The 14,906-nt window shown below is 41.1% G+C and overlaps 1 protein-coding gene across 13 annotated transcripts in view; it reads right to left on the minus strand.

The window, feature by feature from the left end:
• Window positions 1-6,811: 6,811 nt before the first annotated feature.
• The window catches only part of myo1b (myosin IB), a 69,518-nt gene continuing 61,423 nt past the window's right edge, over window positions 6,812-14,906 (minus strand). For 4 of the 13 annotated variants that reach the window (XM_036004070.1, XM_036004073.1, XM_036004076.1 and 1 more), the window contains 8 exons: window positions 13,772-13,858; window positions 12,343-12,417; window positions 12,090-12,224; window positions 11,243-11,349; window positions 10,582-10,714; window positions 9,979-10,131; window positions 9,278-9,408; window positions 6,812-9,151 (listed from right to left, as the gene is read on the minus strand). In XM_036004070.1, the coding sequence (XP_035859963.1) occupies window positions 9,019-9,151; window positions 9,278-9,408; window positions 9,979-10,131; window positions 10,582-10,714; window positions 11,243-11,349; window positions 12,090-12,224; window positions 12,343-12,417; window positions 13,772-13,858 (954 nt within the window). In that variant the 3' untranslated portion in view covers window positions 6,812-9,018. Of the gene's footprint in view, window positions 9,152-9,277; window positions 9,409-9,978; window positions 10,132-10,581; window positions 10,715-11,242; window positions 11,350-12,089; window positions 12,225-12,342; window positions 12,418-13,771; window positions 13,859-14,527; window positions 14,615-14,906 lie in introns of all 13 variants that reach the window. The other 9 variants (XM_036004074.1, XM_036004077.1, XM_031281805.2 and 6 more) reach the window with 3 other exon arrangements.

Consider the following 14,906-nt stretch of genomic DNA (forward strand, 5'->3'; position numbering starts at 1 on the left):
CCTGTCTTTACACCTTCTCTCCTTCTTGTTTTGCTCTACCTTCTGCCAGTGTCTCCTCTGGTTCTAACCTGCCTGGGCTTCTTTTCTATGCCCCCACCCAAGACGTTGCTTGTCTAATGACAGTCTGAACAATTTAATTAGTTACAGTGATATACAATAAAAAAACAGTTGTTGAACTGATAAGCGCCATTACAGGCCATATAAACTGCTTGATGAGGAATTATTATTCTCACTGAAAAGTCTGTTTTACGCCTCTGTTAGCCAAAACATAGTCTATGTTAACGACATTCCACTTCCGGGATTGCTCTCGTTCTGCTGGAAATTCCGCCTGATGTGATTCTTTTCGGATGACCGTTTTTGGATGTCCATTACCTTCTGCTTTCTTTGTGTTGTAATGTTAAATGGATTTATGAGGACTATGGTTAACTGCTCCTCAGATCTCTGCAGGGTAAATCCAGACAGCTAGCTAGACTATCTGTCCAATCTGAGTTTTCTGTTGCACGACTAAAGCAACTTTTGAACGTACACATGTTCTAACAAGTACCATCCCAAGGCTATTTTGCAGTGGCACCGTGGCGCTTAGCGCCACCCAAAACGATTGTGGTTTGGTTTATAGCCTACCTACTCCAGGGAATGGTTAGCCTTTGTTTTGTTATGTTAAATTACATGTTTTGGACTTGGACGTGAAAATAGAAGCTTCGGTACTATCGGAGAAAGGATTGAGTAAATCGTGAGGAAAATACTAGCTTTCATTTAGGAAACATTATGGCCTGCATGAGATGCCTGCAATTTCCTACATTCATAGGTGTGGGGTGGTGAGCAGATACACACATGCTTGTTTAGATCCCTGTGTGTTCCTGCCTAATGTCTGTAAATGAGCACCTAATGATGTGTGTGCAGCTATTTGCTTATCCATATCAGTTCCGCAGCTGCTTGTGTTCACACGTACATGCACATACTAACTTGAACACACAGACAGACCCAATTCTTTTTGAAGGTGCAAAGATAATTACGTAAAAAGATAGCGACCATTTATTTTACTCGTTCAAACTTAGTGTTGCAAGTGTCCCTTCAGCAGAAAAATAATTGTTTACCTACCCTTGTTTCTTCTTTTTTTTAAGTAGAAAAGCCACTTTACCAGACAAAGGGATTTCTGTTGGTGGATGCGACCACCAAAGCTCAGTTCATATCTCTTAAACCTTTTAGTTTTGGGCACAAAAACTCACACAAACTAAAGCTGGTATTTTTACAATGCATCAGGAAAAATCCACTGTGTCCAGCCAACAAATATTTTACATTTTAAAAACTCCTCCACTTTATTAATTAGAATAGTGAGCTGCTCTGAAGGTGTGCGAGGTTCTTAAGATGTCAAATATTTGCGATTATATAACAGCTAAAGTAAGCTTTTATTTCAATTTTGGCAAGCGACAATGTAATATATTTGTGATATAATTTACGTCGGCACATAGAACAATCCACACTGTAGCATATGTGTTTGTTAGTTAGTAATAAACATTTAGCCATATTAAACTGACAGTTATAACTTCACATTTTGTACATGTAAATAGGAGATTACTGAAGTGATCACTCCTTGCTAACCCATGTTCATCTATCCACAGATGGTGCAGCAGAAGCCCCCTTGTTTCCTCTCAATCCTCCCTCCATTCTTGCCTATTGACGTGATAATGGCTACAAATTGATGAAGCCATTGAGTGTGCTGGTGACACGAGGGTGAGTGGGGACACAATCTCTCCACCACCCAGTAACACTCATTAATCAGACCTCTTCCAGCCCCTGTCCCTCCCTCTAGACTGCCTGACACACTGCCGGGGGCCAGTAATGGAATACTCTGTGTGTCTGTCCCCGTCTCTGGGTGTCCCTGCCTGTCTGCCTTTATTTCTGTCTTATGTCTGTATTCTTCTTCTCTGGGACTGTGTCTTTATGTCAATAGCAGTCTTCACAGTGCAGATTCATGATAAAGAGCAATTGAAAAAGTTAAAAAATTGTATTGTTGCGCTTAGAAATGTAAGATAAAAAAACAAAAATGATATGTTAATCAACCGTTTGGAGAATTGACCAGCAAGTTGTTCTGTTCATCTTTTTCTAAAGATTATTTTTTGGGCATTTATTTGTATAGGACAGCTTAGACTTGAGGGGGGAGAATGACATGCAGCAAAGGGCCGCAGGTCGGAGTCGAACCCATTGCCGCTGTGTCGAGGAGTGAACCTCTATACATGGGCACCCGCTCTACCAGGTGAGCTAACCAGGCGCCCTGATCTGTTCATCTTAACTTGGTTTTGAAAACTACATGGTTTAAGGCAAAAATAAAGAAGATGAGAACACTAATAAATGACCTCCAAAACTAGACATTCACCTAATTAATCCCAAATGAAGACACAAAATGAATTTCCTCCTAATGACAGATAGTTTGTTTCCGGTGTTGATGGGTGGTTTTGTTTAAATCACAGCATAGATTTAATGTCAAAGTAAATCAGCAGGCTGGTGGCCAATGTGTTGACATCTACATCCTAAACTCCCTCACTCAATAATGAAATCAGCCTTGATGCTTTGACAGCTCAATGCAGTCAATACGGTTAACTAACCTCCAGCACATGTAGGATGTGATTGTAATGTATCTGCCTTGCGAAAACTCAAATGTTCACAGTGTGAGACAGTCAAAAAGTAATTGATCTTGTCTCAATTTCTGAAAACCAATAGCTCTTTATATTGTTGAGCTGGTGTTTGCAGCCATTGCCAACCAAAGTGCTTAAAAAGCAGATGGAACACTGACTACAAACAACATCAGAGTAGACGGTTTGAGAGCAGTCAGAGAAATGCTTCTGATGTCTCTGGTGAATTATTCTTTAAGAGGCAGACAATATGCTTATTAAATCGAAACAGTAAAGTCACAATAAGGCAATATCTCATGAGCCAATATTTCACGTAGAAAGGAGGTTACTCGTGAAGATTTCATCTCTAATAATATGCAACATTAAATTAATGGCAGAAAGGAAGAAAGGTTGGGAGAAGGAGAAAGGTGGGAGGGATGGAGGGCTGGATGTTGAATTTAGAGATTCATTATGTTCTCACTGAACTTTGATCGTATTGACACTGGACGGCAGTAAATTCAGGACTTGGAAAAACCCTTGGTAATCAGCCAAGGGCATAAAAATGACAGCTTCCTTGGTTTAATGTTATTTGGTTTATTTGGGTCTCCTTGGTGACCCTACAGACAAACTGCGGTCATGATTAACATAGTTGGGCGTTCACACTGTTGCATTGTTGGAGAGGCAATAAAAAAAAACAACTTAAAAGCTTCCTCTGGTAATGTAAAATGTAAATGCATTAAAGCCTGATGAGAAACTAATTGATCGTTTATCCACGTGGACTTTTTGAGGAGATCTCACGTCAACATCAAATACACCTATATAAAATGGACAAAAGCAAGATCTTAACTGTTTTACTTCACAGCTTTTTTTACCAACTGTCAAAGGACCCCTGGGCCAGCTGAAATTCTTTCCTTTCAAATCACCTCTGAAAATCAGTGCTTCCAAAGGGAAGCTATTGTTGGCTCCACAAGCTGAATTTGACTGGCCCCTAGTGTCTGTGCAACAGTACATAACTACACAATGACATCAAAGTCTAGTGGCAGTGCCAGCCATGTCAGGCCTAAAAGCAGACAGCTTTTTACTGAAAGTTTTACTTTCAGTCAAATCATTTTTAGTTTTGTTCTATGCAAAACCAAACATTACTGATTATTGATTTGAGCTGTAGTTGGACTACCCAAACCACATTTATGACTTAACTTATGGTGACCAGTTATTGGTGCACTGTTGACAGTGTTCCTGGTGGAGGTTTGTTAACCTCTGTGTGCCTGAACTGAGGCGACTTTATAAAACTGTTAAGCTGGCATTAAAAATATCATATCATAGCAATCAGCCCAATCAGCCATACCTGGAAGAGACCTATGCTACAAAGTTGCAGGAAAACAGAAACAACACGTACAGGTAAGCTCTAGCACAGCACACACCACTTTTCAAAGACAGCTTTCATTGCAATGCAATTACTTTTTAACAGTCATGGACTGGACTACATACAGTATTTAGGCTTGATCATCAATTCCACTGGACATTTTGACTAAGTCCCAAAATGGGGAGAAAAAAAAACATCCCCTGGAAGCCCTACATGCAGAATTGTGCAGAAACATACAGCATACTGCAGAACTTGGCCAATTCATTTGGCCCATAATTAATTAAAGTTCAAAAGCGAGCCATCAAATTTTACAAACACCACCTAGTGACCAGACCCCCCACTCCTGCCAGTACAAGGCTCTTCAGTGCCAGAGCTGAACAGAGATAAGAGTCCTCTCTGCCAGTTGGTCCTGAAGCTCTGCCCAAACTCACACCAGGGCTTCAGGACAGACACCAAACAGTCCGGCCCAATCAAATCATCTCAAATCAACCCTAAACAAAGAGTACATGAGAAAGTAAGAAAAAAACTAAAACGTTGACAATGTGCAGACTGAGTGGACACCATGTGTTTACTTTGACATAAAGGTAACGTCTGGCAATGCGAGACTATAAAAGAGAGGCTGAGACAGAATCTCACAAGGTTTTATATATATATATATATATATATATATATATATACCGGTCAAAAGTTTGGGGTCACTTAGAAATTTCCATTCCACTCCATTACAGACAGAATACCAGCTGAGATCAGTTGCATTGTTTTTTTAATCAGGGCAGCAGCTTTCAGATTACATTATGTTTTTACATAATTGCAAAAGGGTTCTCGACTGTTGTAGAAAGAAGTGGCTGATCTTTAATGCAATATCTACATTGCCCATTATCACAGCCATTCATCCAATGTTCCAAAGGCACATTCTGTTTACTAATCTGATATCATTTTAAAAGGCTAACTGAGAAAACATTGGATATATATATATCTCAGAATATAATAATCTCAGAATACATATACAGTACATATGTGCTGTATATATATTCTGAGATTATACATCTCCCCAGTCCTCAGAAACTGCTCTATTTACGGGGAGAAAAATCATTATGCAATATTAGCTGCAAAATATGTTGACGTTGCCATACACTAAGAAAAACAAGCTCTGCAGTAAATGTTTCTGATTGATGACTGAACACCTGTAAAAGAGAGAGTGTGTGTGTGTGTGTGTGTGTGTGTGTGTGTGTGTGTGTGTGTGTGTGTGTGTGTGTGTGTTTTAAGTGTATTTGGTATCTTGTGATTACCTATTTAGTTTTATTGTGTGAAATATAATGTACTGTAAATATGTAATTTATCTTTGGCAATAATGTAGTTTGAATAAACCTTACTTGACAAGCAGGAACCAACATCTTTTTGTCATGTGAGTTCCATACCTGCAGTACACTAACTGTACATGTTTTTCTGCATTGCCTTTATTGCCTGCAGCACTACAGTTCACTGCAGCTGATAGGATTTTGGACAGGATGTGAAATCCCCTAAGGAGAGTTCTACATGCTAGGCTCTCCATCTGCCTGCTCACTATCAAACATACTGTGTGAGGGGTTCTGCATGGCAACTGAGGCATTTATTTTGAAAATGGTTTTGAGTTGAATCAATGTTGCTTTATTCAGGAAAATATTTTGACACAGTTTTGACTAGATATATAACAAAATGATAATGTAACACTCCAAAATTATACAGTATATCAAGTTATTACAGTTTACAGATGCTTCATTTATAGTCTTACATTACACGTTACATGTAAAATACAGTGAACTTGCTGAAAGGGAATTAAATATGTTTGCTTTACAACACACTTATTTAAAATGAGCCTCGCAGAAAGACAACTTCTCTGTTGTATATCCTCCTCCCGCCGTCTTTCTTATTGTAATGTCATCTTAAATCCATGGGATGTCACCAAAGACTACATAATCTCAAAAGCAGCATGGTTCTACCTCCCATTTGCCCCTGCTCTGTGAGATACTATATGTTCACCTTCCAGTAGAATACGTTAATATAATTCTGATCTTTCACAAATAATACTCAATTGAATGTTCAAAGCGGCAGATCCAGTATCCATCAAATCTAAGATGAATAAAGCTAATTCAATAAATATTTGTACTTTAGTATGCAACTCCTTATTTTGCTGTGGATCGTCTGGTGCAACAAGGATCTCTTGCCCCATTGTGCTGACTTGATGCCGATCTGCATCACTGTCCGAATCCTACAGGTTAATCAGTTGTACAAAGCACAATCCCATATGATTGTGCTTTGTACAATTCCAACTCCCACTGAGGGTTGAATATCTACAGGGAGGCTGGGACTCCTCCTTCCTTTCCCAGCCTGCAGAGTGGTGGGAACCGGGTACTGGGCAGCCCAAAATGGTATGCTATTTTTACCACTATGTGCTCAATATGAGGGCTGCTCCCTGGAGACCTGTTGCCGGCAGCTCTCCCCAAGCCGCGGAATTTAACCCTAGGAAAGCTCTCCCCCAGATGTGATGGAAAACATCTGGCCAGCTGCTTGAGTATAAGGCCTGGCTGTCCAGCATCAATGCTAGCAACCCCCATAAGACTTTTCAGTCCCGGCCAACCCCTTGTTGATACTGCTGATAAATAGCAATCAAGGCCCTCGCAGGAATGTAAGATTCAATACTCTGATGGCTGATTTCGACTGTTGGCTGCACACAGAGCGCTCCATGAAGAGCCTTCATTCAGTATTGATTTAGGGTCAGAAGTTTCATTCACGGGTAGGTTTGGATGATGAATAGCAATGCTGGAATAAATATCAAAATAATTAAAAAACAAAAATGGCACAGAATCACACAATAACATTTATTACAGATTGTTTAATTTAAAAAAAAAAAAAAAAAAAGTTTATTTGTAAATGTTACACTGAGTTCTATTGAAACATTTCCATGTTGTGTCTCTTAGCACAGGTTAACATTAGGCACACAAGAATGCAGACATTTTTGCAGCTCTAGCCATTGTTCAAATACGAAACAGAGAAGAGGGCGAGGGGGAGGAAGGTGTCACCTTAGCAGAACTGCATTTAAACTGTGCAGTGAACATGGAAGAGAATACATCAAAAATGGGCATTCAGCCCGATCGTTCTCGCGCAAGGGACAGCAACAACCGATTTCTCAAGTCCCTGTGTCGTGTGGGTGTGTGACATTAAAAAATACAAAACAACTTACAAATCCAGGTACCCTGGATCGCAAAACATGACTAGACCAAGTTTGGCTGTGTTATTCCCTCAGACGTCACCAGAGAAACATCTGGCTGACTTAGAAATAAACAGTACAAAACCCACTACCAGTACATCCAAATAAAGATTATATTCAACATACCTGAAAATATAGCACTCTATTGCTTCTTTGACAATCAAATTTGGCTTGTGTGTAAATATGTGTACTAAAATGTGTACATGAGTGTACTACAAGGTGTATCGTGTTCGATTTCTTCAGATACATCAAGAATCTATTGTAATGTGTGCTTAATTTTTGGTCTTTCCCCAAAATACACATTAGGTCAGAGTGGGTCAAGCACTACAGTTACTCAAGCTGCATTGGCAACAACGGCTATTTCACAAGCACTGCAATTAAAATTAGGATATTAAGAGAAACCCTTTGTCCATGCCAGGGTTACAGGCTACAGAGCCTATGTACAGCTTATATGGTACAGTGAGGGCGACTGCTATAGGTTCTCACTATGGTTTTGTTGGAAAGAGAATAATCGAGACAAAGCATTTTATTTATTGCACACAAAAAGGAAAAGATCAATATCAAGGGTTTCGCTTTGCACCAGAGAACGCTTTGAATCTGGTGAAGACATTGTGGAAGTTGGAGGTACCTTTTGCTCCTCGTGGTTAGGTACTTTCCCTTCCACTGGGATGTCTGTTCTGCCTTTGTCAGTATCTTTAAATCGTGTCCCTCAAAAAGCGAGAGGATCTTTCTTTGGGTGCCACATGACTTCTATGAGTTAAGGATATGAATTAAGTGTACAATGACTCCTTGTAAATGAAATAAAGCTGGGAAATGATCATACATTGTAATATTCTTGTAGAAGAAATGGAAGTTGATCATGTTGTGTAGTGCTGTCAAAACGTACAAGAAAACTGCCACCACAGGTTGATGAGATTCCCCTTTTCAAACATTTTTTGGCAATGATGTTTTCAAGAACAAGGTCCATCACCTACATGGATTTTCTGTTTGTATTTGTACACTGACACGCGACAAGTCACGGGACCTGTTCAATGGCACATACAGTAAGATACAAAAGTGGTTTTTACAATTATCTAGCAAATTACATTTGACTCAACTGCCCACGGTTCTTTGTTTCAGAGAATATATATATATATAGAAAATAAAACGACATACAATCAAAACTTTTTCAGCTCATCCTCTTTTGGTTACACCGAGGTGAAAACAAGTGCAGTATTTAAGTTCTTCAGAGAAACTAAATCCGACAGGCCGAGCCCAAAGGTTCCCAGTTTATCTCAAATTCGAAGCTGTCTGCTGAAAGCCAGGAGAGCTTAAAATAACTGATGAGTCCAGGCCTGTTGAGGCTGGAGCCTGTCACAAAGTTCTTATGACATTTTCTCTGATATCAACATACAGGCAGAACAATCATCAACATAGCCACTGGTATACATAAGTCTCTTGTGCTCTACCAAGATCTTATTTTTTTTCTTCCTTTCTCATCCATCTTCAACTCTTTACCCCAGTTTTACAAAACACCAGTGAAACATTTTTTTTTGCCAAACTTCTGTGGCGTTTAACCCAAATAAGGGCTTTCTTTGCAAAAAAAAAAAAAAAAGGTGGCACATGGTTACAGCTATAGTGGTGCAATAGTAAATCTGATAGGAAGAGACTGAAGGAAAAAACAACAACACAACAAGCTGAATAACTGCACTGTTTCTGGGCTCAGGGTGGGCACCGGTGATGGTTCTTGAGACCAGAGGATTCGGAGTGGGTGGTGGTTTCGGTGTTTAATCGTCCCCCAATCTGGCCGGGGAGCTGCACTATGCTGTTGTGGGCACCGACACCTCCAGCAGGCGGTTGTTCTTGCGCTTGCACGACACGCTGTTGCCGTTCTTGGGGGCTCCCTGGATGAATTTCACGCATACTTTGTCGTGCTTGAACTGCAGAAGAAACCTGCCACACAGAAACATTAGCCATGTCATTAAACATCATCATCATCATCATCATCATCATCCGGGCGGAAAACGGATCGCATCCTTTGACCAGAATGACCGGATTTAACCCTGAATGCTCTCTTACTCGTCTGAGATGTCGATGTCGAGCTGCTCGCTGTCTGCAGCCGTGGCCCCGGTGCGGTGCAGTTTGGTGATGATCTCGATCAGATGATCGCTGCTGAGTAAGAAGTCTCCTTTGACGGCTGAGGCCGACCCCTGAAGCAAAATGACACGATGACATTTGCTTCAGAAAAACTCAAAAAGTTCAGTCCCCTGTAATCATATACTTTGATGCGAGTGTTGATTTGAACAACTATTCTTTTTAGTCGTAATTCTTCTATTACTTTCTTCTCATATCTTTTGTTGTTATGTTTTGCAACTGCTTAAATGTAATGTACAGCCATCTTGGTTTCTTATTTTGTCTTTGCATGCGTGGGTATAAGCTGTATGACTTTTTTTTTGTCAGTTGGTTAAAATGAAAAACAACTTGTAAAATGTCTATTAGTTGCGTTTCTCATCGATATTGGATTAAAAAATAAAAACTTTGAAAGAAAGTTTTGAATCATTACTTTAAAATCAGTCTCCCACCAGCATTTAAACCGAACAACACAAGTGCACAATTGACTGCCGTTTAACCACTTTAGTGTCTCAGTAGGTCTTAAAGGGATAGTTCGACATTTTGGGAAATCCTCTTACTCTCAGCATTCTTGCTGAGAGAGATCAATCATGAATCATACCTGAACTAAAACCACACATCACAACAACTCTCTTCTCACAACAGGTCACCTCTTTGAGTCTGAGAGCAAAGAAGCCGTCGCTCTGCGTGCTGACCGACACACTGGCGAGGTCTGGCAGGGGAACGCTGGCCTTCACCTGGCCCGTCTTCTGGTCGGCCAGGACCACGCTCTTCTTAGTCAGCAGGAAGATTCGAGCGGTACCCTGCGAACCGGAGCAGAAAATGTCTGTCACACTAACATTGTGCTAGGGCAAAAGCAATTGCACGGACCAAAATGTCTTTTTAGGTACATTTCTTTTAAAGTGCCTATCTGATCTTGAAACTGGGACAGGGTTAGGAGTAAAAGCATAATGCGTGTGTCCCGGCATGTCTGCTATCTGCTGGAGCAAAAAAAAAAAAAAAAAAAAAAGAAAAGAAAAAAAGCCAGTTGTTAAGATGTCTAAAAACATATGATTGCTGCAGAGAGTGCAGTATGGGTGAAACACCCATCAAAACAACTTAATAGTTTTGTGCTCCACAAGGCCTGTGTGGGAGCTAAACAGCAGGGTCCCGATGTAATCGCAGTTTGTATTTTTTTGACTTTTACAGTCCATTTAGCTTCGTATAGGAGCTGGAAATGTAACTTAACATGTAGTGCGAGTGATCTTTCTTACCTTGCCATTGGCCCTGTTGATCTTGTTGACAACATCAGCCAGCAGAACCTTTTCATCCACGGCGCTGTGGAGCTTCTGATACTTGGGGTTCTTGCTGATCTCCAGGTAGTCTCCTTTGAAGGGTTGACTCACACTGCGACAAAGACATTCACATTTTTTATGCCACTTGAGAGCTCAGATGCTTTTCGTTTACCGTGAAATTGAGAGATTCGCTAATCTTCTCATTTATCTAGACATTTCTTTTTATATACAGTAGGGGTGTTGAAATTAATCACTGCATCCATGCACCGCGATGCGGACGTGGATCATTCTGCATCGATGCAGTGACAGACCATAATCGATTATTGCCTACTGATGTTGCTTTTTTTGGGGGGGTTTTGCCTTGTGTCTGTTGCCTGCTGTGTTCAGACTCCGCTACATTCAGGAAGTGTCTTTTTTTTAAGAGCAGGTGCAATAAAAAGGGGAGTTCGTCTTTATCTAACTGCTAGAATTTGTTGATGAAAACCATGTGTAGCAATATATAATAATATTGAGGAGGCGAGGCATCGGGACATCGAATCGTAGACAGGATAATCGTAATGGAATCGTGAGACCAGTGAAGATTCACACCCCTACTATACCGTGACACAAAGAGCACTCGGTCCCGGTGAATCTCAGGTACCTGCTCGGGTAGAGAGCCTTCTTATCCTTGAAGATCTCACTGGCCTCCAGCTTCTCCTCATACACCGCCTTCTTCTCCTCTGTGAATTGGCTCCTGTATTTCTTGCACTGAACACACAAGCGCACACATACCAACCGCAGTTCAAATATGGGATCTTGTATTATTTATTTAAAATATTTTCCATTGCCAATGGTTTCTATTTTCCGGGAGTGTGTTCTGTGCATCTTGTGATGCGTTGCTAATGTTCATTCTGTGTATTAGGGCTGCAACTAACGACTGTTTTCATAGTCGATCATTCTGTTCATTATTTCCTCGATTAATCGATTAGTTGTTTGGTCTATAAAATGTCAGAAAATGGTGAAAAATGTGGATCAGTGTTTCCCCAAGAGCCCAAGATGACGTCCTCAAATGTCTTGTTTTGTCCACAACTCAAAGATATTCAGTTTACTGTCACAGAGAGAAGAAACTAGAACATATTCACATTTAAGAAGCTGGAATCAAAGAATTTTTACTTTTGTCTTAAAAAATTAATCAAAATAGTTGGCGATTCATTTAAACGTTGACAACTAATCGATTAATCGATTAATCTTTGCAGCTCTACTATGTATACATTCGATCAATAACTGACAGGATTGTTGCCTCAGGTGTTTGTGATTTGACCCTTTTTGGATTGGCTGTTACAGCCTGTGGCTCCGATATAAGGATTTTACACTGTGAGTTAAATGCTTGACTAAAGTCAATGACCATAGGGCCCGTCTACCAGGTGTGTGTTAGACAATATTCAAATCATTGAATGTGGGTGAATGGGACAGACAGAGGAGAGGGGCTCTGGTTATTTGTGACCGACCCTCCAGAGATGGAAGATTCTCCGCAGCTCTGTGTGGACTCCATCCAGGAAGCGGTAAGGATTGGCAGGCCAGCTCTTGTCTATGGGTGACACGGAGGGCATGGTGCTCTTCAGGCCCAGGAAGTATTTTTGCATCTGGAGAGATGGACATAAATGCATGACATGTTAATGACATTCTAGCAAATCTTTGATGAAAAACAAGAAAAACTCAGGAGCACAATTCTAACAGTTTTTAACTCATTTGTTTACTTACAATTCTCTGGATGGTGAAGTCATAGATCTTCTTCCCTGCATTTGCCCTGAAGAACTTTCTGTACTCTCTGCGGACCTTTTACAGCATTAAAGGAAAGCATAAACAAACTGTCAATCACCGTTTGCCAGCCATTAGTCAGATGTGAACCAGGAAAAAAAAAAAGGAGTACACTGATAGCAGGATGGCAGTATAGACAAACGGCACACTAGAACAACAGCAAAGGGTTAGTCACAAACAATGAACACCTGGAACAAAGTCTACTCCAAGCTGCTGGAATTCATTGAAATTACAACAATGACTGAATTCATTTCTGAGAAGTGAATGATGGTTATGACAAATGGCCTTCACGCTGACCTTAATTGCACAAATTGAGTTGTTGACAGGTGCATTGTTCGGTGCAGGGTGGTCAGTTAACACAAACACTGCAACAAATGGCCAGTGTGACGACAGTTGTTCTGGTGAAACCAGAGAGACACGTAACAGATAAGCACCAGAAACTAGGACACACACACACACACACACACACACACACACACACACACACGTCAAACAAATACTGTTGGATACACAACATGGTGCTGCTTTATATCGGGTTAGTTGCACAGATGCAGAGGAAGCAGACAGAGGGGGACGTTTAGAAAAGAACAGATCAGAAAGAGAGACTCTGGCCATGTCAGTCCAGCTCTGTTGGTTTAAATCTTCAGCATTAAAAAACAAAGACAATATGAATAATAATTATCTCGAATTTATCTAAAATTCTGGATTTAGGGGAGGAGGTTAACCTTAGAAGTACCTTTGTTACATCTTTGCGTACTATACTTTTGATTTAGGTGGACTACACCTTTAAGATGAGGTGACATCATTGTGTTCAATACATTTCTCTGGGCCACACAGGTGATGCAGGGGGACTACAAGTCCCACAAGACTGCACTGCAACGGGAAATGGGATTTCCATATTGGAGGAAAAACATTGTATCAAGAAAAAAAAAACAAAAAAACTTGACTTTGATGTAATTACTCCAAAATACGACTAATCAGTCTTTGCTCAAGTAATTACTGTAGAACTGTTATATGTTGTGGTGGTTTAGCATATATAGGAATGTTTTGTCATTTTAATTGACTATGCCTAAAACCAAATGTTTCACTGTTTTGATTGTGGGAATTGCAACAAAAGATGATTTGATGTTCTTTATCAGCCAATAATCATGTGTAACCACGCATGTTCCAATGTGCTTAACCTTGGTCTTTGCGTCAAAAGCACAGTCTAAAGCAATACCGTCATGGGGAAAGTGGGAGCACAGAACTAGGCAGACACTGGCTTCCTGTACAAGTATGCATATAGCAGATGGTTGAGGAGGATGAAGAGGGTCAGGGGTGATGGTTAGGTGGCAGACTTTGGTGATGGCTGCGCTGTGGGGCTGGTAGGTACCTTAAGTCCCTGCCAGTAGGCCCAAATCACAGCAACAGCATGCTTACGCCTGGCCTCTTCCTTCAGTGTCCTCAGCTCCCTGCGAGCCTGTTCAGGGGGACGGGAAGAGACGGAGAGCGGGAACAAATGAAGCGAGAGAAGATGAGAGGAAGAAGAGGGAGACATTGTTTTGCCTGAAGTCAGCAATCCACACACATCCACACACACACACACACACACACACACACACACAAGCCCTCTGTGACCATGGAGAGACTGTAAAAAGTACAGCTCGACTGCTCCAGACTCCAGAAACAAATATGGCACACATTTATCAGGGGAACTTCTGGAATGGAAACAGACTTTTAGTGGAATGGAGGCGGAGAGCAAAAGTCACAACTCAGGCAGCAGAGGTCACCTCAAAAGGATCCAAACAGTTCCATCTAAAAAAAAAAAAAAAAAAAAGACAAACGGTGCTACGATGCAAAGAGTAAACATGCATTAACTACACGAGAAAGGAAGAAGTCATGCAGAGGGCAGGCAGCATGCACTGGTGAGGCATGGGCCTTGGAGGAAGAAGCTGAAAACACACTGAAAACATGACCTGATCATGTTCGAGAGGGTGGAGGCTAAACTGCCTTACATCACACATGACATGTTTAGATTGTGTTTAGCAGAATGATGGGTATGTTGAGGTTTTTTTCGAGGGGGATGGGTGGAGGGGTTCGATGGAGGCGGCAAGTCACGACAAGTCAAGTCAACAGGCTTCCCAAATACCTTGGTGCCCTGCCAGCCGGCCCAAATGACCGATACGGCATGCCTATTCCTCGCCTCCTCCTTCAGCTGACGCAGCTCTCTCCGGGCCTAATGAAAAGCGGTGGCAGTGGCGGGGGGGGGGGTTAATTTCAGTGACATTCAAAACGTAATGGTCCCAAGAGAGGTACTGAGTAGGTGTGAAAAGGCATTGACGAAAGACAACAAAGGATGTCAAGAGATGGGACAACGGGGTGGTTAACATCAACATGCCAGCGACTTTCAGTGGTGCTCGCGTTTTGGGACTCTGCAAACCCCATGCTTAAGAGGAAAGAAAGAGTCGGAATTATCATTACATTATCTCGAGCTTCATAAAAGAGGTGGACCAAAAAGAAGCCTTTAT

The sequence above is a fragment of the Sander lucioperca genome, chromosome 8, assembly GCF_008315115.2.
Source record: "Sander lucioperca isolate FBNREF2018 chromosome 8, SLUC_FBN_1.2, whole genome shotgun sequence".
Taxonomy (NCBI): Eukaryota; Metazoa; Chordata; class Actinopteri; order Perciformes; family Percidae; genus Sander; species Sander lucioperca.